Source organism: Microcaecilia unicolor, chromosome 5 (assembly GCF_901765095.1).
Source record: "Microcaecilia unicolor chromosome 5, aMicUni1.1, whole genome shotgun sequence".
Classification (NCBI taxonomy): Eukaryota; Metazoa; Chordata; class Amphibia; order Gymnophiona; family Siphonopidae; genus Microcaecilia; species Microcaecilia unicolor.
Window position 1 is genome coordinate 114,082,119 of NC_044035.1, and position 24,838 is coordinate 114,106,956.

A 24,838-nucleotide genomic window follows, 5' to 3' on the forward strand; every position below is an offset into this window, starting at 1 on the left:
ACAGTAATTCCACTACATCAACAGTAGAGGCTGAGCTAACATTCTAAACTGTTCAGCAAGGAACAAATGTCTAGGGGCTCATTTTCAAAACAGAAAAAACATCCAAAAAATGGCACAAAGTGGCAGATGGATGTTTTTCTTGCAAAAACGTCCACATTGCTATTTTCAAAACACATTTTAAAGACTCTTAATGCAGTTCATCAGCAGTGTGTCCAAATCACAAGGGGGCATGTGTCAGGGGTGGGATTTGGATATTTCTGTCATAATGGAACAAAGCAAAAAAAAATCCAGAGTTAAATGTTGGATGTTTTGGTCTGGACCTGTTTCAATAACGACTAAGTTATTAAAAAAAAATGCTCTAAGAAAGTACCCTAAATGACCACTGGAGGGATTAAGGCATGATCCCCCTTAATCCTCCAGTGGTCACTGACCTCCTTCTACCCCCCAACCACCCAAAGATGCGAAAGAAACAGTACATACCAGCCTCTCTGCCAGCTTCAGATGTTATGGTCAGTCCAATTAGAGCAGCAAGCAGGTCCCTGGAGTAGCCTAACTATTACACTTGTGTTGGAAAGTGTGAGCCCTCCAAAACCCACCAAAAACCCACTGTACTCACAAATAAATGACATCTGCATACATAAGGGTTATTGTAGTGGTGTATAGTAGGGTTCTGGTGGCTCCTGGCACACTCACCATACTATATGGTGAGATGTATACCTGGGACCTTTTATGTGAAGTCCACTGTAATGCCCCCTAAATTGCCCCACTGCTCTGCTGGGATGTCTGTGTGGCCAGTCTACTAAAAATGTTGGCCTCCCAGACAGTCCAATAGCTTGTTTTTGTGTGTTTTTCCCTTGGATGTTTTTTTGTTTCAATAATTTTTATTGATGACCAACAGAATTAACCAGTACGATTAAATAAGAAACATTCAAATGCAAATCACAAGAAACAGAAAATGTTTCCACATTTGTTTCTACAGTCATTGTCATCAATTTGTTTTTCATTTTATGCCCCACCTCCCCCCTCTTTAATTATATCACTAAGCAGCAACCAAGAGAGCGGATCCCAAGGGGCCTGGGCTCTGATGGCCCCCCGAGATCCCCCCCCCAGGTCCACACATTATCGTCTATCCCCGCCCTCCCCTTCCCTTCCAAAGCTCTAGGTATTGATCATTGGGATTAGTTTATATATATATATATATATATATATATATATATATATATATATATATATATATATATATATATATATATATATTTATTTATTTATTTATTTATTTATTTATTTATTTATTTATTTATTTATTACCATGATTATTATTTTTACTACATAATTTGTTGTAATATATGGTTCTAAATGTTATATATTTTTATACTGTTTTATTTTTAGTATTTCCATGGCTCCTGAGGCAGGTTTGTCTCACCGGAACACAGCCCCATGTCAGGTCTATACTGGTGCCAATAAAGGTGTTTTTTCCTGGATATTTACCTGTGTGAGATCTCCTTACATATACTCCCAGAGCTGCTACTTGTCTTCTCCAATTCTTTTTTTTTTTGTTGCTTTTGGATTTTCATAGAAGTGTTCTCCTGTTGTCATTTGCTTTGTCTCATTAATCCATGCTTACGTATGTGCTCTGTAATTTTGTTCTTTATAATAGTCTCTACCATTTTGCCTGACACCAACATCAGGCTCACCGGTCTATAACTTCACGGATCACCTCTAGACCCTTTTTAAAAATTGGCATTACATTGGCAACTCTCCAATCTTCTGGTACCATGCTTGATTTTAAAGATAAATTACATATTACTAACAATAGCTCTGCAAGTTTATTTTCAAATACTTTCAGTACTCTGGGATGTATACCATCTGGTCCAGGCAATTTGCTACTCTTCAGTTTGTCAAATTGCTCTATTTTATCTTCCATGTTTACAGAGATTTGTTTGTTTCTGTGACTTGTCAGCATTGACTACCATTTCTGGCACCGGAGTCTCTCCCACATCTTCCTAGGTGAAGACAGAAGCAAAAAAATCATTTAATCTCTCCGCTATGGCCTTGTCTTCCCTGATTGCCCCTTTTATCTCTCAGTCATTAAGCGGTCCAACTGGTTCTTTTGCCAGCTTCTTGCTTCTAATATACCTAAAAAAAAGTTATTCTATGTTTTTCCCTCCAATGCATTCTTCTTTTCAAGTCTCTCTTCGCCTTCCTTATGAGCACTTTTCACTACTTATGCTGTTTCCTATTAATTTAGGTCTGATCCTTCTTCCATTTTCTGAAAATGTTTATTTTAAGTTCCTTCACCTCACTTTTTAACCATGCCAGCTGTAGTTTGCCCTTTCTTTCTTCCTTCTTTGTTAATATATGGAATATATGTGGTCTGGGCTTCCAGGATGGCATTTTTGAACAGTATCCATGCCATAGTCTCCTTTTTGAAAGTTAAATGCTAACGTACTGGATTTCCTGTGTGTACTTACTCCAGAGCTGATATCAAATCTGGTCATTCTATGATCACTGTTATCAAGTGACCCCAGGGCACCATTACATCCTGCATCAGATCATGAGCTCAACTAAGGACTAGGTCTAGAATTGTTCACAATCTTGTTGGTTCCTGAACCAGATGCTCCATAAACAGGCATTGATTTCATCAAGGAATTTTACCTCCCTAGTGTACATTGATGATACATTTACCCAGTCAATTTCAGGGTAAATGAAATCACCCATTATTATTGTGTTGTCCAGTTTGTTAGCCTCCCTAGTTTCTGATAACATTTCTACATCTGTCTGTTCATCCTGGCCAGGTAAACGGTAGGAGGAGTAGCCTAGTGGTTAGTGTTGTGGACTTTCATCCTGGGGACTTTGATTCCTGCTGCAGCTCCTTGTGACTCTGGGCAAGTCACTTAACCCTCCATTGTCCCCCGGTACAAAATAAGTACCTGTGTATGATATATAAACCACTTTGAGTGTAGTTGCAAACAGCCACAGAAAGGCAATCTATCAAGTCCCATTCCCTTTCCTATCACTATTCTTTTCCCCTTTACACATGGAATTTCTATCCATAGGGATTCTAAGATGTTTCATGTCCTGCAGAATTTTTAGTCTATTTGATTCAAGGCCCTCCTTTTTTTTTTTTTAATCTTTTTATTAACAAGTGTCACAAAGAACAGGCATCCAGCACAAATGTTTTCTGTACAGAACAGACACAACGACAGAAACAGTTTGTTTATAAGAATAAGGTACGAAATTAGCTATAATTGTACATGTTCACAAAACCCTGCAAATCGGACCACTTGAGATTTTACATTATATAAGAAATGAAGTATAAGAGACCACCCCCACTTCCCTTACCCATCCTACCCAACCAGCCCCCCCCCCCTTCCCGTGTCCAGGACTCATACAGTAGACACATTAGTAGAAGATGTCACAAACAGCCTTTCCATGCAGCGTTTCCACAAATCCCTGTATTCTCGATAGGCCCGCTGGGGCAACTCAGCCTCCATCCCTCCCAGTCAGCCATCTGCCTCATGTTAGTACACCACTGCAGAAGCTCCTGGAGACACGTCCTCAGTGCAAGAGGATATTGCATCCCCTGGCGGGCTGGTCCTGGAAGTAGTTGAACTTCTCCAGGGTGATGCTCTCGTTTTAGACCTCCCTCCTCCAAGGCAGTACAGGGGCTGCCAGACTGGAGGTGGGACTTCTCTGTAACGTTCCTGTAGGCCTCCTCTGTGTACCTCTCTGTCTCCCTCAGCTCCTCCAAGTCTGCTACTCTAGCCTCGAGAGAACAGACTTGTTCTCTGAGAGCTAGGAGCTCTTTGATTTGAGTACACACACCTAACCTCTCACCAACTGGGAGATAATTATACATGTGACAATCAATGCAAAAACATCATAGCAAAACCCACAAGTAAGAACGTCCATACCTTCTATCAAGTGGTGCATGCTTCAGACTTGGCTCCAGCATCCTTTCCCATGACTTAACCAGAGGGAGGCTGAGATTGCTCCAAACTTCCACCTCCTTTATAAAGTAGTAGATTCCTCCCCTAAGCACCACTCTGGGAACAGATTGGAGAGGGATACCTGCCTCCTGTTCTTATTGAAGGAGCTGGAGGGTCTGTATTTAATGTTTAGGTAACTCCTCTTTCCTAACTGTTCCCCCAGGGTTGTTACTCACAGACCAAACCTGTGTTGCCACTTTCTACTGGGTCTTCCAACCGATTCTTGATTTTTGGTCATTGCTTTTATATGTGAGGCTCTGTTCCTATTTTATGTCTGTGGGCAAAGAAATGTTAATAAATCAGTTCCTTACAGTGCTTTTGCAAATCACTGGCAGAAGCTAGTAGTCTCCCTTCACAAAACGTGCTGTCAGTTGTGTGACAGCACCATATAGATATGTGGAGCAAAAGAGGAACTTGCTTCTTTGTTTCATGTGACACCATAGCCTATGTCCCCACCAATCAATCTCTTGCTTGCACATACCTCCCCCTGACTTTACCCAGTCTCTCTCTCACTCACACACGACCCCCTCCCCCTGATTTCACCCAGTCTTTCTTTCACACACAACCCTAACTTCACCCATTCTTTCTCTCGCACTCGCAAATCTCTCACCCCCCCCCTCCTTGACTTCACCCTGTCTCTCTGACACTGCCACTTATTCCGCTCACCTTGCAGGCTGCCTTTTTAGTAAAAACTGCATGCTTCCTATTTCCCCTGCATGATTCAGCTCTATCTGTAAACATGAGCACGAGACTTCTGAACTTCCTGCACCGTGTGGCTGAAGCTCAGATACCGAGCTGAATTGTGGTGCAGAAGTGCTCAACGCACCATTTGAGGCAGCATTACACAAAATGATCAAATTTCAGCAGCTGAAATCCTGGGCACCAGCATGCAATTTCTAGGTGCCAATGGCGACCTGGTGCCCAGGATTTGTTGAACCCTGATCTACTCCCATAGTATTTGTTTTCCTAATACATAAAATTCCTAACTAGTCAAATCGTCCTCATACCTCCCCAAAACCTAAAGGTTTAATCATAATATTCATCTTAAAGGTATATAACATTTCTAACTAGTATGTCCTTGCTACCCAGTAAGGACTTCCTAAACCATATCCACAATCACTATGCAGCCAAAGAAAGGCTTCTTTTGGTAGAGAAAAGGACGAGATCCTCTTCTGCATAGGTAGACATTGGCTAATGCTTCACATTTTTTTCAGATAATCCTCATAGAATGCAAGACACCTCCAAGCACATTAACTTCAGACTACATCCAGATGTCTCTTAAACTGGCCAGTTCCACCTTAGATATTACCAGGCCCAAAGTCTAACCACCTTCTGAGCTTTCACATAGGGCTGAGGAGAAGTTGTTGTCTACAACCCCTTCCAAAGTACAGGAAAAGAAAGAACATCTCAGCACTGAGAGGTACCAGTACCCAAAATAGACCATTTATCTGCAGGGGGTTCTACTGATTATAAATGTCAGTAGAAAAGCAGTCATAGCAAAGACTAAGACCTGCAGACTGCCAGCACAAGACCCAATACTCATTCTCTGGGTTGTTTCTTTGCAATAGTCCACTGTGCAACCCCATCATTTTCCAAACCAGTTCTGGTTATAGTAGCAGATGAATCAGCCCTGTTGCCTTCACTGCTTCTTCCAAAGCAATCACACTCCTTCCTACAAAAGATGCTCAATGAGTTAATTAAAGGGGTATTGTAAAGAGCTGCCAAATGTTTACTATCAGCAATTTAGATCTGCTTCTCAATTTACTGACATTATTCCTTTCTGCTCTTAGGTCTATTTAGTGCAGAGACTAGTGCTAAGATGTTTCAAAGATGTGGGTTTTCCAGAGAATTTTCCATGCATAACCTTTCTCAGAATTTTACTAGACAAATTTTCTTGATACCATAAAGGGAAGGGAAATGGGACTTGATTTTTGATCTGATTTTGCACTTCTTAAAGTGTGTAGCAGTGAAGGGAGTTTGTGTTGCTATTACTGACGCTACAATGGCATATATTTTTGCATGTTGAGCTGCACCCATTGTACTTCATATGTTTTTATAATTATTATGATTATTGCAGCTTGATTGTAGTTATTTTGTTCTGTGTCTTGAATGTTCTGGAAAAGGGACATATAATTGATATGTGCTTTATTACATGATTGACTGGGTCTGGTGTTTCTATAATATGTACTTTTCTTTCTACATAAAATTTTTCTTGCTTACTTATAAACTGAAATAGATATTAAAAGAAAAAGAACTTTCAGGTGTATTTACCTGTTTTATTAATGCAGATTAATAAGGCATTTATTTGTCATAAAACAAACTTGAAGGATATGTGCTAAAAATGGTAATTATTTTGTCATAACAGATGGAGTTTTAGAACACTTTACACTATATTTCATTGTGTGTTAAGATGTTTGTCTTTATAGTAAACTTGTCTGGTTAAGTTTAAGTTGTAGATTATTGCCTCTTTAAGACATGTTTAAATACATTAAATAGTTTCCATAGATGTTTATATGGTTTAGTGTTGTGCTTGAAATAATTGTCTGATGTATTTAGTTTCACTCAAGATAACATGACAGATGTTGCAGACTACCTAGAAATCTCTTGGCAGGTGCATTAGAAGGCATTATTTGTCTATAAAGGTATAACAAACATGTCTCGTACCTATTTGCCTAGTGCCCACCCATTCAGTTCTGCTATAGTACATTTGCATTGTGATTTTGTAATGTTGATTATGCAGCCTTAGAATATATATATATTAAGTGGAGGAGTGGCCTAATGGTTAGTGCAGTGACCTGACAACCTGGGAAACTGGGTTTGATTCCCACTGCAGCTCCTTTTGACTCTGGGCAAGTCAGTTAACCCTCCACTGCTCTAGATACAAAATAAGTCCCTGTATATAATATGTAAACCACTTCGATTATAACCACAGAAAAGGCAGTATATCAAATCCCATCCCCTTTTTCTTATAGCCAGCAGGACCCATCACTCAGCTACAATATCCTAAAGCCTTAATAAGTCACCACTTCTCAGGATCTTCTCATTGGCAATATGGTCATGATAAGTGATACCAAGAATTCTTCACAGGCAGTTCTTATGGAATACTTTCCGTGTTCCTGCTATCTTTGTAGTAATTTTCCATGTTTCACATATATGGTTCTCAGTTGGCAGAACAGTATCTTTATAGAGCTTAATTTTCATCATACTGCAGATTGATGTTTCCCATTTTTGACACATCTGCTGAAATACTGATACTGCCTTCCCAAGCTTATAATTAACTTGCCTCTTGATAGTACCATCACTGCACATATTGCTGCCAAGATAAATGAAGTTGATCACATATTTGACAGGTTGTTGGTTAATGGTTATTAGTGTACAAGCTTGACCACCATTTTGCATGTTCTTGATTTTTATTGCTGATTCTCAGTCCAGGCAGGAGACCTCGCCAAGTTTGTGTCCCTGAAGGTCTGCTTCTGCAAGTATTTTGCATATGTCCAGGCAGGCCACCGTAGAGACAGAGTTCATCTCAGCGGTCTTTTTTTTAACTCTGCAGACAAATGGCACCCTTCTGGCACTGGATGTAATTTGGGAGGAAAGGTTCTGTGACTTGGTGTCATCATCTTGGCACACCTCTCTGGAGAGCATTCTGATGTGCGGGTAAATGTATAAAGCAGGTAGCAACAGTGAAAAGGCAGGTCTGAATGCAAGTCCTGAATATGACAGGCCTATGTGATGACTTATTAGACCAGCAAGGGTGTGCTTGGCTGACTTCCTTATGTATAGTGAACACACCCCTTGCTGGGCTGTGGCAGTAGGCTTTCTCTTGGAACAGGGATCTCCTTCCACCACCTCCACTCAAAGGCTCCAAGGACTGGATCAAGTCTGTACAGAAGCAGTCTCTAGATCATGAGGCCCTGGATCAAGCCCCAGGACTGCTGACATTCAGGGGCTTTATTGTTTTCAGTTGCAGCAAAGACCTTTCATAGGGGGCAGCATTTGGGAGAGAATAATCTACCCAAGCTAAATATAACCCATTTTTTCCTGGGTTCTTTTATTCTTTAAGACAGCTGTTCCCAAACTGTGTGCCATGGCACCCTAGTGCACCACAGCGAACTCTCAGGGGTGTCACGGTGCATCGCTTCCTACTTTCTCCTCCCGCATTTGCCACTTCCTGCTTCTCTCTTCCCCCCCCCCCCCCCCTGCTGCTACAATGCTTGCAGCTTACATTTTTAGGCCATCTGTGATTCACACAAGCACTGCGGGGACTTCCCTCTACTGCGTCCAGCCCTCGCATCAGAGAGGGCCAGACGCGGCAGACTGGGAAGGCCCCGGAGTGCCTGTGTGAATCGCAGACAGCCCGAACATGTAAGCTGCAAGCACTGCAGTGGCGGTGGGAGAAGGAGAAGGAAACAGCAGCAATCCTACACCTGAAGGAAGGTAGCGAGCAATGCTGGATTTAGGGAAGGCAGAGGTGTGCTGGTGTGATAGGAGAGGGCTGCATGGAGGCAGAGGTGTGCTAGTGTGAGAGGAGGGGGCTGCTGGGAAAGGGAGACCCATGTGGCCAAGGGGGTGCGGAGACCCATGTGACTGGGGAGGGGTGCCGTGGAGACCCATGTGGCAGGGGAGGGTGCCATGGAGTCCCATGTGGCCGGGGGGAGGGGGGGTGCTTTAAGAGATCAGAAGTAAGATGTCAGGATGCTTTTTAGTGAGGAGATCTACTTTAATTGCAACTAACTTCTCTTTGAGTTGATTTGGCTCCATTGTCATTGTAGAGAATTAAGACTAATAGGGCAACCTCTAAGCCTTCAGGTGGTTTGCCATAGGACTAGAGCAGCATAGCCAGACAGCCAGTTTTGGGTGGTGCTGAGCCCAAATTGGGTGGGCACAAAATTTTCTCTGCCCTACCCTCACCTCAAAATATAAATACTTTAGTTAATGAGGATCCCTAAGCTCTATCAGCTGAAGACTTTCTCTGAAGGTGGCCAGAACTCTCTTTTACCAAGCTTGGCAGGCAGCAGCAATGATCCTAAGCCACTGATACCAGCACCTCACACCACATGCTTAGTTGTTGATGGCTCAAGGATGCTGTTGCCAACTGCAGAGCTTGGTAGAAGGGAGTTCTGGCAGTCTTTGGAGGAGGTCCTTAGCTGGGGATGCTTGGGAATCCTCACCAACTATACAGCAAGGGTCAGGACTGGTGTTAGGCCTGTCTGGGCCTAGGTCAGAAAATAAAGAAGGGCCTCCCCTCCGATTTCCCACCTGCCATTACTATCACACCAACAAACCCTCACAAAGTACAGAACAAGGGATCACAAATTAGAAATAAAAATAGACAAAAATTAAATGGGAACCCCAAGAAGTTAAACTTAGCATTACTGCAACACTGGTGGCATAAAACAGAAATGCATTTCCTTTTGTACTGAACACAATATAAAGACATTTGCTATGCACTTTTCCAAAAGCTAACATATTCCATTTAAAACATTCACAATAAAATGCTTTGTTTCTGCCTTTGTTGTCTGGACATTTTATTTTTCAATCTTGCTAGTTCGTTTCTCTTTTCTGCTTTCCTGTCTGTCATCTGCTAATTCATATTGAAGTGGCTGCAGTCCATTTGTCTTTTCTCCTCTTTTCTGTCTGTTCCCTTAATACTCCTGCCTCTGACATATTTATCATTCCTTTTTAGCTCTTTTCTGCCTCTCTCTCACCCTTCTTCTCCTTTTTACTTTTCAACTTCTTCTTTCACCCACTAGCTTTCCCATTCCCCATCTCACTCCTTCCCCAGCCCTACATTCTCTTTCATCGTTAATCTGATTTCCATTATCATATTTCTACCCTCTGTAATCACTATCCTTTCATTCATTTCCTTGCGACTCCCTCCTGGCCTCTCCCACAGGGTTGCACCATTCCCATCATCTTCCTCCCTCCACCCTTCTAGCCAGCATCTCATCCCTCTTCTTCCCCTCCCCACCCCACCCTCATATCCTGATGTTTTCCTGTCCCTTGTCTCTTCCCTCCTGCTCTCTCTCCCATGGTCCAGCATTTTCCCTCTTTCTCCTCTCACCACCTCCTGTGTACTTTTCCCTCCCTCTCATCCACCCCAGGTCCAAAATCGCCCCCTCTTATTCCCACTGTCCACCATCTCTCTCTCCCCCCTCCCTTGTGTTCTGGGTCCAACACCTCTCTCCCCTTCCCATGCAGCATCTCTCCCTTCCACCATTATGTCTAACATTTATCCCTCCCTCCCCCCCCCAATGTACTATTTCTCCCTCCTTTCCACCCCTATGTTCAACATTTCTCACTTTCTTGCCACCTGTCCCCTCTCTATGCATCATGTCTCCCTCCCCTCCACTTCATAAGTACATAAGTATTGCCTTACTAGGAAAGACCAGCATCCTGTTTAAAACAGTGGCCAATCCAGGTCACAAATATCTGGCAAGATCCCAAAAAAGTACAAAACATTTTATACTGCTTATCCCAGAAATAGTGGATTTTCCCCAAGTCCGTTTAATAATGGTCTATAGACTTTTCCTTTAGGAAGCCGTCCAAACCTTTTTTAAAACTCCGTTAAGTTAACCGCCTTTACCACATTCTCCGACAACGAATTCCAGAGTTTAGTTACACATTGAGTGAAGAAACATTTTCTCTGATTCGTTTTAAATTTACTACATTGTAGCTTCATCGCATGCCCCCCCTAGTCCTAGTATTTTTGGAAAGCGTAAACAGACGCTTCACATCTACCCGTTCAACTCCACTCATTATTTTATAAACCTATCATATCTCCCTTCAGCCGCCTTTTCTGCAAGCTGAAGAGCCCTAACCGCTTTAGCCTTTCCTCATAGAGAAGTCGTCCCATCCCCTTTATCATTTTCATCGCCCTTCTCTGCACCTTTTCTAATTCCACTATATCTTTTTTGAGATGCGGCGACCAGAATTGAACACAATATTCGAGGTGCGGTCGCACCATGGAGCGATGCAAAGGCATTATAACATCCTCATTTTTGTTTCCCATTCCTTTCCTAATACCTAACATTCAAGTTGCTTTCTTAGCCGCAGCAGCACACTGAGCAGAAGGTTTCAACGTATCATCAACGACAATACCTAGATCCCTTTCTTGGTCTATGACTCCTAACGTGGAACCTTGCATGACGTAGCTATAATTCGGGTTCCTCTTTCCCACATGCATCACTTTGCACTTGCCCTCATTAAACGTCATCTGCCATTTAGACGCCCAGTCTCCCAGTCTTGTAAGGTCCTCTTGTAAGTTTTCACAATCCTCCCACGATTTAACGACTTTGAATAACTTTGTGTAATCAGCAAATGTAATTACCTCACTAGTTACTCCCAGCTCTAGGTCATTTATAAATAGGTTAAAAAGCAGCAGTCCCAGCACAGACCCCTGGGGAACCCCACTAACTACCCTTCTCCATTGAGAATACTGATCATTTAACCCTACTCTCTTGTTTTCTTTTAACCGATTTTTAATCCACAATAGAATACTACCTCCTATCCTATGACTCTCCAATTTCCTCTGGAGTCTTTCATGAGGTACTTTGTCAAACGCCTTCTGGAAATCCATATGCAAGATTTTTTCCCTTTCTCATCCCTCCACCCCTTTGCTACATATCTCCCTTCTCCCCCCACCCCCCACCGTGCAGCATCATTCCCCCGTGTTCCCTCCCCCTGTGCAGCATCTTTCCCCTGTGTTCCCTCCCCCTGTGCAGCATCTTTCCCCATCTTTTGCCCCTTCCCTTCTCTGTTCTATCCCACCCACAACTTGCCTTCTCATGCTTCTACTAGAGAACCAGTTATTGTTCTAGATAATAGTCATTTTCATAGCTAAGCTGATGATACATAAGGTAGAAAGGAGAATGATGTTGGCTAGAGACATCCCTGTGAGAGGAGGAGTGGGATTCTTGTTAAGGGACAGAGATCCTGTTGCTTAGCTTTGTAGTCAGAGTGATGCCAGGCTATCTCGTATGCAGTTTTCATGATTTCTAAGGTAAGCCAGAGTGTGCGAACTAGATTTAGCTTCATCACATGGCAGTATCTAGCTTCAACACTGCAGGGCCTCCGGGTTCACAGAGTTACTGCCAGATATTTGACCTGGCTGTGGCAGTGGGCCGAGTGACTGCCCAACTGAACCCCAGCAAGCAGTTGGGTAAAGGAATAGAGATAACTAGTTTGAGTACAAACACATTATTTCATCAGTTGCAAATAAAGCTGTAGCTTTTTATTTCCAGAATATGACTCTTGCATTGATTATATGATTAGGTTAAAATATAGATTAATGCTTTGTTTATGATTATATTGTACAATTTGTTTTATCTTTGAATAAAACAAGTTACATAGCTGACACCCATAAAGCATTTGTAATGGTTCCAGGGCTTCCTCCACTCCAGCCCCTGGGTGTCCATATATCTTGTTTCACTGGTGCTTCTGTTCCCTTCTTCTGTTGTCCTAAAAGCTAATGTCCCACCAATAGTGAAGAAATTAAAGCTGAAAAGCAGTTGAATATTTCAGGAAGAAAACAATCTAAAACATACCTCAAAACCAATCATAAATTACTTCCTGGAAGGAATGGTGAAGGTTTTGGAATGGCCTTCACAGACCCCAGATGTGACTGTTACTAAAAATCTGTGGAGAGCCTTAAAACATGCAGTATGTGCGAGTATATATAAGAATATTTCAAAGCGGGGAAAAATTACAAAATAGATTTACAAGACTAGAAAGGACTCTTAGCTAGCTACAGAAAAAGTTTTGAAGCTATTCAGTCACTATTCAAAGAAGCTATTGCCACTGAGTACGCATATTAATTTAAGTGCCGGCATTTAAATTGATATGGCCGCTGCTACCACTGAATATTAATGTTTTATCTGTACAAAATCTGCAAATATTTATTATCTTAAAATTTGCAGATAGATACCATAGGTAACCTGAAATCCAATTGGCTGGTGGTCCTCGGGACTAGCTTTGGGAGCCATTGTCCAGGAAGAGGCATGAGTTCAGAAGACATGTCTTCCTAAATCCTGCATTATCCGTGAAACATTTTACTTCCAGTAGTTCTAACAAGTAATTAATCACGGTGTATTGGAAATAGTCATAAGAATCCTAATCACCTCTCATTACTTTTCCACTCCGTTCAGTTTAAAAAATAATTGATAGGCTGCTTTTCTTGATTAAGAGTCTCAAGGCAGATTGCAGTTTACACATTAAGTGATAAATAAACAAACATATACATGGCAGTAGGAACTAACATGAATATTAAAACAATGAGTTAAAGCTGACACATGAATAAAACACAGCATATGAAACTGAGATAGTTAAGGATATTGCATGAATATGTTCAGTCAATGTAAAACAAAATCTGCTAAAATTGAGTGTTAATTACTATGTTTTTAGACCTTCCTATATTACAAAAAATATGGTTCCAGGCTAAGTTCTTGAGTAATACTTTTTCAGAGGGTGGGTATAAAAGCAGAGAAGGCATGTTTTAAAACCTTTAATGACAAAGTCAACAGACAGGCTTCTTGGTTCTATTCAAGTGTGCCATTTTTTTCTCCCTTTCAGATATGCTGGCACATCACTCCTTGGAACCCCAAATGCTAGAAACAACAGCTCAAATTTTAGCCTGACCCATGTTGAAAGTCATTGGTGTTATGTAGCATGGAGAAACTTTCTCCCTGCTGAAAATCTTTGAAGTCTTATGTGCAGCTGAGTCTTGCACTATAGCCTCATCGTGAATCTCAACACAGATTGATGGAGCTATAGTAGTGTAGAGAAGAGATCACTTCCGATAACGCCCAAGGTCCTAAATATCAGATCATTATTTTTAAAAAGACTGTTTTATTTAATTGTAGTTGAAGATCCTCAGATGTTTGGTCTTAGTCACACTGACAGTCATCCGTGCTGGATAGAACAATCCCAAACCTGTTGCCAAATTTCATAATTTTCTTGTAAGTGTTCCAGTACCAGTGGACTTTGCAACAATGTGAGCAGTTTACAACCCCATAATTAAAATTGTAAACTCCCAATTTTTAAAAAGGGTTCCAGAAGTGGCCCAGGAAATTATAGACTGATGTGCCTGACATTGGTACTGGACAAAATGGTAGAGACTATAATTCAGAAATATAACAGGGGTAGTTAACACTGATAAAATCAATAAAAAAAATATAACGTTTATTGAAGGATGACTGCTAGTGACCCCTGCACCACTATAGGGCTCATTTTCACAGCACTTAGACTTTAAAACTTTCATAAGTTGCTATAAGGTGCTTATTTTCAAAGCACGTAGACTTACAAACTTCCATAGGTTACTTTGGAGCTCATTTTCAAAAGAGAAAAACATCCAAAAAGTGGCATAAATTTGCATTTGAACGTTTTTCTTACAAAAACATCCAAATTGGTATTTTCAAAACCAATTTTTAGATGTTTTTCTATGAAGTCCGTGTGACTTTTCTATGAAGTCCATCAGAACTGCGTTCAAACCACAAGGGGGCATGTCAGGGGCATGTTAAGGGCAGGATCTGGGCGTTCCTAACACTTATACATTTTTCAGCTATAATAGAACAAAAGAAAACTGTCCAGGACTAAAACTAAGACGTTTTGAACTAGACTACTACTATAAGTCACTTTTATAGCGCTACCAGTCGTATGCAGCGCTTTACAATTGAACATGAAGAAGACTGTCCCTGCTCAAAAGAGCTTACAATCTAAATCTGTTTTTATAATGAATAAGGCACAAAAAGGTACCCTCAATGACCAGATGACCACTGGAGGGAATCAGGGATGACCTCTCCTTACTCCACCAGTGGTCACTAACCCCCTCCCACACCCTCAAAAATGTGATTTAAATCATTACTTGCCAGCCTCAGATGTAATACTCAAGTCCATTAGAGTGGCATGCAGGTCCCTGGAGTAGTGTAGTGGTCGGTGCAGTGCACTGCAGACAGGTGGTCCCAGGCCCATACCCCCCCCTACCTGTTACACCTGTGGAGGAAACTGTGAGCCCTCCAGAACTCACCAGAAACCCACTGTACCCACATATAGGTGCCCCCTTCACCCATAAGAGCTACAGTAGTGGTGTACAGTTTGGGATAGTGGGTTTTGGGTGAATTTGGGGGCAGTGGTGAGACTTGTACCTGGCAGCATTTTATGAAGTCCACTGCCCTATTGCTTTCCTGGGATGTCTGGGGGACCAGCTTACTAAAAATGCTGGCTCTTCCTATATCCCAATGACTTGATTTTGTGTGTTTTGCACTTGGACATTTGTTTTTGTTTCGAAAATGGACCAAACAAACAAAACGTCCAAATCATGAAACCTTGTCCTAAACAGTATTTTTGGAAAAAAGAGAGACATTTTTCTTTTTTGAAAATGACCACCTTTCCTATTCAGATTTTGGATGTTTTCTGCAAAACGTCCAAAGTCAGAAGTGCTTTGAAAATACGCCGTAACTTTGTAAGTCTTTTATCAAGCTACATAAGTGCCTACACGTGTCCAACGCGCGCCAATTCCGAGTTACCGCCCAGCTACTGTGTGGCCCTTGTGGTAATTTCATTTATGGTGCATGTCTGCTACGCGCGTCCGAAAAATATTTTTTTATTTTCTGGTACGCGTCAGCTATGCATGCCAAGTGGCATTTGTTGCGTGTAGGCCATTACCGCCTGGTTACTGTGTGAGACTTTACACTAGGTCAATGGCTGGCAGTAAGGTCTCAGACCCAAAATGGACACGCAGCAATTTTCATTTTGCTGCATATCCATTTTCGTCAAATATTTTAAAAAGGCCTTTTTTACAGGTGCACTGAAAAATGATTCTGCACACGCCCAAAACACACATCTGCATTACTGCAGGCCATTTTTCAGTGCACCTTAGTAAAAAGACCCCTAAGTGCTTTGAAAATACACCTCTATTTATAACAACATTTTAAAAAAGAAACCTCAAAGTTCCAAGATGTGAATATGCATCATGCATATCACACTTACTATGCTTAATGGAGTTCTTGCAGGTTTCAGCCTGAAAAAAAGGAACACTGGAAAAAACTCCCTGACTTTAACATTGCACTTCAAGGGAGAAAACCTATTCCCCCCCCCCCCCCCCCCCCCCAAAAAAAAAAACAGGCACAAACAAAATTACAAAGGTGCAGGGAATATTACAGCCAGCCAAAATCTAAAAAAGGTCCATAAAAAGAACTCGTACTGTGCACAGCAAATCAAAAAACTTACCTCAGAGCCTTGCTTCGCCTTAGCTCATCAGGAAGAGGAACTTTACAAACTGAAACAGGCAGGAAGATGTCAAAATGGAACATGCCTTCCATTAAGTTTGTCACATTAGTGCATGTTAATCTGCTTTTAATGCAAACACATGTTCCATAGGTGATCTCCATTACATCATGAATTTTCATATCTTCATCTCTGTTATCTGTTAAAGCATTGCTCCTTGGTAAAACACTTAAAATTACATTTATATCTACAACGTGTCCATATAGACTGAGGTTGCTGTAATGCATTCACAAGAAATTTCTGGAAAATATTTTCACAGTGTAGAGAGTCACTGCAAGGCTCCATTTTTTTAATATGTCATACATAATCAAACTTCAAAGTAACAAGTATGCCTGCAAGCCTAAAGCTTACAAAGAAGCATCACATGAATGCACTAACAGGAAACCTCTCTGGGTCTCATAGATACTATGTGAATTTATAACAGTGCAAATCAAAAAATCAGCAGTGTTAGCAACACACTACATAAAACTCAGTCTTACCCTTGTATTCTCTATTTGTCTCTTTTTTTCTGCTCATATAAAATCACTGACTGAATCTCTGTGTTGTTCCTTTAAAGAGAATCAATATACCCTTGTAGTTAAGATCAGTGGCGTAGCCAGACCTGACATTTTGGGTGGGCCCAGAGCTAATATGGGTGGGCACTATGTATGAGTAGTGTTTCTTGAGATACTACAAAATAATGCTTTAGAGTGCACTTCATGATGGATTTCTAAGTAGCCTGCCCAACACCTGCCCTGCATCAACATAAACCATATACATAATATGAAAGAAAAAGCAGAGCCATCATTTTGATTACTTACAAGAGTAATCAAAAGCTGGCTGGCGGTGGGCTTCTGGGTGGGGGTGGGCTCTTCACTGCCTAGGGCAAAAAAAAGGTATATTTAATCATTATACCTTTTTGCCCTAAGCAGTGAAGTGCTTACCACCACCAGGCAGCATTTTTGAGTACAATCACACATTTAAAAAATACGTTTATTTATTACCTGGCTCCTGTAGCTGTGTTGTGGGGCCGCGGGGGGAGTGCTGCTGCTGCGACTGTGATTAACTCGGGAACTGATAACCACTGAAAATTATAGACCCCACCGCAGGCAAAGGCAGGCACAATGTGGACTGTGGAGCCGTGCCTGTGTCGCAACACATTCAGGCCGGCAGCCTTCCCATGCAGCGCCATCGTGACATGCGTATGGCGGGCTGGGCCCTGGCTGGGGGGAGGGGGTGAGCATGCAGTAATACATCAGCATGGTGCACCACACACCCGCACAACACTTACATGAACCCTGCGCCCCCGGTCACCAGCACGCACTTCCTAGCAGGCCCTCCTGCCATCACTGGACCCATCCTCCACATCACACGATCCAGAACCTCAGAGCACCAGCAAGACAAGGCCACATCCCTTTACTGCTACCCCCCCCCCCCCCCAATCAATGACTTCTGGATAAAAAGCAACTCCTTTTTGCCTCAGGCTGTAACAAGACGTCCCAGAACAGCCATCTCAATGTCTAAACCGTTCCCTATTAGAGAAGGAAGGTCCAGAAGTGGCCATGGCTAAGGGAGCAAAATGAGGCACGTCGTAAAACGAATATTTATGCCCTTTCATTCACTTTACTAGGCCGGCGGACACATAGCAGGGATACAAGAAAAGGTCGCAAGGTTCTGGTGGCCGGTGGCTCGTAGAAGCTGCTAGTGTAGTCGCACATTGATTGGCCAATTAGTTTGCGCTTTGCACTGCCCTGCGCCCTTATTGGTTCTCGTGTCCGGTTCTGTGCCTGATTGATGATCTATTGGAGGAGCCAGAGAGCGTGGAGCCGGCCAGGTCGAGCTCCAGGTGTAGGACGTGTGTGCAACTGAGATTAACAGAGCAGCCGCGAGACTTTAGTGCGCTGCAAGTTTAAAAGAATGGCACGGCTTGGGGGATCATGACAATGCAGACAGTGCTGGCCGAGGAGCAGAGGACCGTGACTGTCCAGATCTAGAACAGTCAGAAGAGCTGCCATCTGCCAGTGAGAGCGCCGACTGCCAAAAAAAAAACAGGAGGGAGGTGGAGCGGGCTGCCACAGCACAAAACACTAAGACTCTGGCAGCTGAGCTGGTGTGCACTTTTGGCGTTTAAAACTGGGTGGGCCTCAGTCGAGATTGGGTGGGTCTGGGCCCACCCAGGCCCACCTGTAGCTACGCCCCTGGTTAAGATCATCAAATGTTTTGGTCTTAGTCACATTGCTGGCTAGAACAATTCTAACCTTTCTGTGAATTTTCTAATTTTCTTCTCATTGGTCCTGTGAGACCAGACCAGGAAAATGCCTTTATAATGTATTAAAAAATATAGAATATTTATTTCCATTCATAAAATAAATCTTAACTCATTTGAAGATACAGTCAGTAGGTTTTTCTTTTTCTTTGATTACTCCACTCTAAAGTCTGCAATATCAGTAGTTATTACAAACAAAACAAAAACGGGCTTTTGGTGCCGCAGGTGAGAGAAATAAATCATTGTTTGGAGAGTCAAAGAAGAACACAGATTAGGGTCTAAAATATCTGACCACATTGCAAGTGGATCCACATTATATTGAATCTATAGTGTGTTATATAATAGAAAAAATAACACCGGATCCTACTCTTGACTACATTATAAACAATCTGCAGTGTGTGTGTGTGTGTGTGTATATATATATATGTGTATATATATATATATTAAAAGTTAGCCATACCAAACATAGTTTAAGTTGCTATATATATATATATATCGTGCTTTTAAACTTTGTTCAGTTCTACATATTGTGTAATGCTTTTCTGTTCCTCATATTTTTCTGTTTTTAGTGGATGAAGTAGTATCCTTCCCAGTCATTGAAATCGACCAGACTAAAATTGTCGATACAAATGGAGCTGGAGATGCTTTTGTAGGAGGTAGGTATCCTTTATTTCAACAATTTTATTAAGCAAGTATGACTTTCCCATCTCTTTATTTTACTTTTCACAGTAATATAATTGTTTCTTAACCAGGAACATAAGATTAGAATAAAAAATAAATAAGATTTATCATTTAAAAAATAAGAAATGTACAGGTATATACTAGATTCCGCAAAATCCTTAAATTGTTGCTATTCAAACAAAGCCTCACAAAGAAAGAACCATATCTCAAACAAGTAATTATTACTTGAATTGGTTACTACTCTATTTACCATTAACCTTCTCTTTGCTCCATGTACAATATCTCATTCATAATTAGATTTTCTAAATGTTAAGCATCCATAGCTATCCCAGTATATTTATGATTACTTTCTTATGCATTATTCTTTGTTATGTGTCCTATACTGTTTATTGTAAGCCACATTGAACTCAAACTTGTCATAAATAAATGATATAACTAGCATAACATCTCCTTTAGCATCCTTGATGTAGTTCTACATGTGTTTTGTTCTTGTTAGAATAGAAGAGTTTTTTGATCATTTATTCTGTTATGCCAAAGGTACAATAAATATTAACTTTTCTTTTTCATTCTGATTTCCTTCAAATAGAGATCTTCATTTTGTTAAAACTCTTCTTATAACTTGCATTTCTAATAATAGATTTTTCCTAACAGTTCTAGGACAGTTAACAGATCTTTGAGCTGTCAAATACATGAAATAAATCAGCTCGCTGTACTGTAGTGTGCTGAGTTTGTTGAATGTATTCCAGTCGATATTGAGCTTGTGGTGGTCATTGTTTTTTATCCTTTTAAATGCTGTCCGCCACAGGCTTAGCCCCAGATATTCAATACCAGGCCATGTCTGGGCACCGACATGAAGTATCTGGGTATAATTCTTTTGGTGATAGCCACCAGAGCTGAATATCAGCCGAGACCTGCATAAATTTCCTCCACGTATCCTGTAGCAGCTCTAATCCTCCTCCGATTCTGCCTTCCACCCACCTACCCCCTACAGCACCTAACCCGCCTATCTCCCCCCCCCCCCCCCCCCCCCCCCCCCGATACAGCACCTAATCCGCTTTCCACCTCTCTGGTGCAACTCTGATCTTCCTCCCACACCGCTGAAGGAGCACCTAACCCACCTCCTACCCACTCACCCCCCTCCAAACCCCAGAAGGCTCCTTTGGGCCTCCTCACAGCCCCTGGTGGTCCAGCTGGGGTGATGGAGATATGAATGAACCCCACTTGCTCCTGCCCCAACAAACTTTTACTTTTACTCAAAAAGTATCATATTAGGCAATAACTATTTTACTTTCACATAAGTAAATGTTTTTGTACTCTTCACTATACTTCAGTATTAAAGATATGTCTTTATTTTTACTTAAGTACTTTGATGTAGTATTTTAAACACTGAGTACAGGGATGCCTTTGACCAGCCTCCATGTTGATCCCTGGACCAGTAATACCTTCTCATGTTGCCAACACCTTGGAAAATGGTAGTGTCTGACTCCCAGTGGTGCATCATTCTGCCAAATAAAGGATTGTGCTTGGCCAATGTGCCCTGGGCAAAATAGCCTCAGGGTAGGGTGGCTACTAGGTTTAGTTGGGCTATAACTCCTCTTAGGTCAAAACTTGACAAATCCCGGGTACCAGATCACCATGGCACCTAGAAATTGCACATTGGTGCCCAGGATTTCATGCCCCTCAAATTGTGGTTTTTGTAGCAGTACCCCAAATGGTACATTTCATGCTTCTGCACTGCAATTAAGTTCTCTATGTAAGCTTGAGCCGCACAGTGCAGGAAGTTTGGGAGTCTCGCAGCTTCGAGTCTCATGGGACTTAAAACCGTGAGAAAAGCCCAAACTTCGTGTACTGTGTGGTTCAAGTTTGCATGAGAGCTGAATTGCAACAAGGTACCAGGAAATGTGGAAATGTGCCGTTTCTTTTAAAATTGCAATCTGCAAGGTGAGGGGAATAGGTAGCAGAGAGAGAGACTGGGTCAAAGCTGGGGGGAGGGGGGTTGAGAGAGAGACTGGGTGAAGGCTTGAGGGGTGGGAGGGTTGAGGAGAGAAACTGGGTGAAGAGAGGGAGAGAGGGGTGGGTTAAGAGAGAGAGAGACTGGGTGAAGTCTGAGGAAGATGCTTGAGAGCTAGACTGGGTGAAGTCCGTGGGGAGGGGCTATTTGCGAGCTAAAGGGAGACTGGTAGGGTCTCAGGCTATGGTGACACATGAAAAAGAGGCAATTGCTCTCAAAATCCTGTCATGGATGAATCGGTCCCTCTTATCTACAAATTCTTTTCATTGTACCAATACTGCTTATCAGTTTAGAAACAAATACTAATATATTTTACAAGAGGTTTTGCTGAACGTGGAGCCTTTTATAAAATATGTATATGAATACATGGGAATACACACCCAGTGGTAACAGTAAGAAACATGTTAAAAAAAGTGAATTCACTTGGGCATTTGTGTGTCAGCTTTACAACCTACCTGTGTAAATGTTGGCATGTGCAAGTGCCAGCTTTTACAAAACTGGACATTCTGGATCAGCCAGTTAAGGGGGTCAATTGAAATAACTCGTTTCAGGAAATTTTGGTGAGAAGTTTAAATCAAAATTACTAATCAGGGGATAACTCTTTTAATTCCGGAGTCACTTTTAATATCAACTACACAAAGACTCCAGTATTTTTTCTTTATCACAAAAACATTTTATTATATTGCAATGCCCGCTAACCTCACTAGCACTGCTAACTACTATTAAAACCTCACACATTCACTCTTGTGTGAGGTTTTAATAGTAGGTAGCAGTGCTAGTGAGGTTAGCGAGCATTGCAATATAATAAAATGTTTTTGTTATAAAGAAAAAATACTGGAGTCTTTGTGTAGTTGATATGAGAAGTTTAAATACCAGAAGTACACACAATTGTCCCCTTCAATCATTGGTGCAAACCCCAGGTCCAAATGAGTAGTTAGTTGACACACCTGCTTCAGAGCAGTTGTAAATACCAAAATCTGTATTTGTAGATTCATACAAGTATTGCAGTTGTAAAATTGGAATCTTGCAACATGCCCTTTTCCAAATTGCGCATGCCATGGCTTTTTCACATATGAATAGCGGTGGTCTAATGTGTGTATGTAGGGCTTTCACACACATAAACACTGTTGTTTAAAAATGTAAAAGCTGTTACGCTTTTTAAAATCTCCAAAGTAAAAATAAATAAATAAAAAATCAGTGGATGTTTTATGTAGTAGGATGAACAAACTTGACCTTTTACAAGTATTCTGCTGTGAAGATGGAGAGTACTCTGAAAAAAATAACTGTTTATACTTGAAGAATGTGCCAAAGAAAGGTGTCTGTATAGTTTTTATAATGTTAGTTACAAACTTCAAGAGATTTCCTTTCCAGTTAAATTTCTCACTGTTCTCCCTCAACTCCCAAGTAGTTTTTCAGCTGGTAACTTGCTTTGATACTAACAAAACTGAAATGCTCCAAGCTGGCATTTGGCATTTCTGTGACACATAATGAAACACTGCTTTTATCTCAGGAATTCCAGTGAGTGATAGGAGACTTTTTTATCTAACAGTTTGACGTATATTATGACACACATTCTGTTGTCACAGAACTGTGATGCCAAAGTGTAATTTGCAGTTACACAATGGAGTTGCATAAGCTGTGGCCTGCACATCAGAAAAGGCCACGACCAAACTAGCAACATAAAAAGAAAACATAACTCTGTGATACATTATTTGTTTCCTAGTTGCATGAACAACACAATCAATTTAATGGGGTACCATGACAGTAACAATCACAAACTTCATTCTGTAAAAGCTCCAGGTATAAAGGAGATATTCTACAGAGACACTCCCCCCCCCCCCCCCCCCCCCCCCCCACCACTTTCAGCAAAACAGGAACAACGTGTTCTCATCTTATGGAAACAAAAATAGCAGGTCTAATTTAGGATTCCAGAAATTTATACATTTCATATTTAGTAAACTGAAGTTCCACTGCATGTCATGCTCAAACAGAGGTCAAATAGCCCAGGGGCTAGCTAGTTGCAAACAGAGGATAAGAATTAAAACCCAGAACTATATCAAACGCATGCTATAACTCTACAGAGATTCTGAAGTACTTTCCTAGAGGAATGCTTATGGCGTAATGTCAAGTTTATCACTGTTACCAAGGGTGACAAATGGTGATAGCGTTTTAATATAGTTGAAAAAAATTATGTTGTAGGGAATACATGCAGCAAACATTTCAGCCTTCTTTCTAAGGCAAAAACAATAACACCACAAAAGCACCAAGTCTATAAATATGATACCAAGCACATTTTGCCACTCAGTGATGCATAATCACTAGTACTAAGCCACCTGGACTGTTGTAATTCCATCTATGCCGGTTGCAAAACACAAACTATCAAAAGACTCCAGACAGCCCAAAACACCGCTGCTAGACTCATATTCGGCAAACCGAAATATGAGAGTGCCCATCCTCTCAGAGAAAAATTACACTGGCTCCCATTGAAAGATCGCATTGCATTTAAGATCTGTACCCTGACTCACAACATCATGCATGGAGATGTACCATCATATATGTCAGACCTCCTAGACCTTACAGCAAGAAATTCAAAAAGCCCATCACAAACTTTCTTAAACCTCCATTATCCTAAATGCAGAGGACTCAAATACAAATCGATATATACGTCCAGCTTCCCCTACATCTGCATGCAGCTGTGGAACGCGCTACCAAATGCTATAAAGATTACACACGACCTATTAACTTTCCGGAAACTTCTGAAGACCAACCTATTCAAAAAGACTTATAATATGAATACTTCACAAAAGACTTAAAATCTAACATGTATCAGATCAACCCAACATTGACTTCTCCAATCTGGATACTTTAATTTACTTTAATAATATTGAATGTTTTAACATCTCCTATTCAATTCTTATGTACCTGTTATGAATCATTTACTTATTTCTCATAATTCATTCATTGTTTATTATCATGTTTAATCCATGCGATGTTTTCATGTACCTTTGATTGCAATACCTTTTTGAATTTATCATTCCGTTAATGGTGACTACCATTGCGGCATAATGTAAGCCACATTGAGCCTGCAAATAGGTAGGAAAATGTGGGATACAAATGCAGCAAATAAATAATGAAACTAACTATAAACTTACCTTGAATAAAGTGCAAAGTAAATGTATTCTGGAAATTGTAACAAAATATATATTTCCAAGCAATTGCAATATAGTTATTGTACATATTAGTAACAGTAAAAGGCAAGCCCTTGCTTTGTTCCAAAATCCAAGTCATTGCAGGGCCCTTCTATAGAGCGGCAGTAAGCCCGATGTGGGCTTACCACGCGCTATTCCAGGACTTTCGCCAGCCCGTGGCTGCCCCGGCGGTAGTTCCGGGTCAAGTGCATGCCATTTCCAGAGGGGGAGAACCCCAGAAATGGTTAGCGTGGCACATGCTGCCCAGTTACCACGGGAGCCTTTACCGCTACCTCAGTGGATGGGGGTAAGGGCTTCCCACCGCATGGCTACATGGTAAGAGTTTTCTTACTGCAGGGCCATTTTGGTTTGGGGGCTTTTTACCCACTGAGGTAAAAATGGCCCCCGCCACTACCACAGGGCACTTTTTCATGCAGCTTGG

At 41.4% G+C, this 24,838-nt stretch overlaps 1 protein-coding gene across 5 annotated transcripts in view; it reads left to right on the forward strand.

Annotated features, from left to right (window-relative positions):
- ADK (adenosine kinase) overlaps positions 1-24,838 on the forward strand; it is a 656,244-nt gene that overhangs the window by 609,687 nt on the left and 21,719 nt on the right. For all 5 annotated transcript variants that reach the window (XM_030203209.1, XM_030203211.1, XM_030203212.1 and 2 more), the window contains one exon: positions 19,086-19,172. In XM_030203209.1, the coding sequence (XP_030059069.1) occupies positions 19,086-19,172 (87 nt within the window). The remainder of the gene's footprint in view (positions 1-19,085; positions 19,173-24,838) is intronic.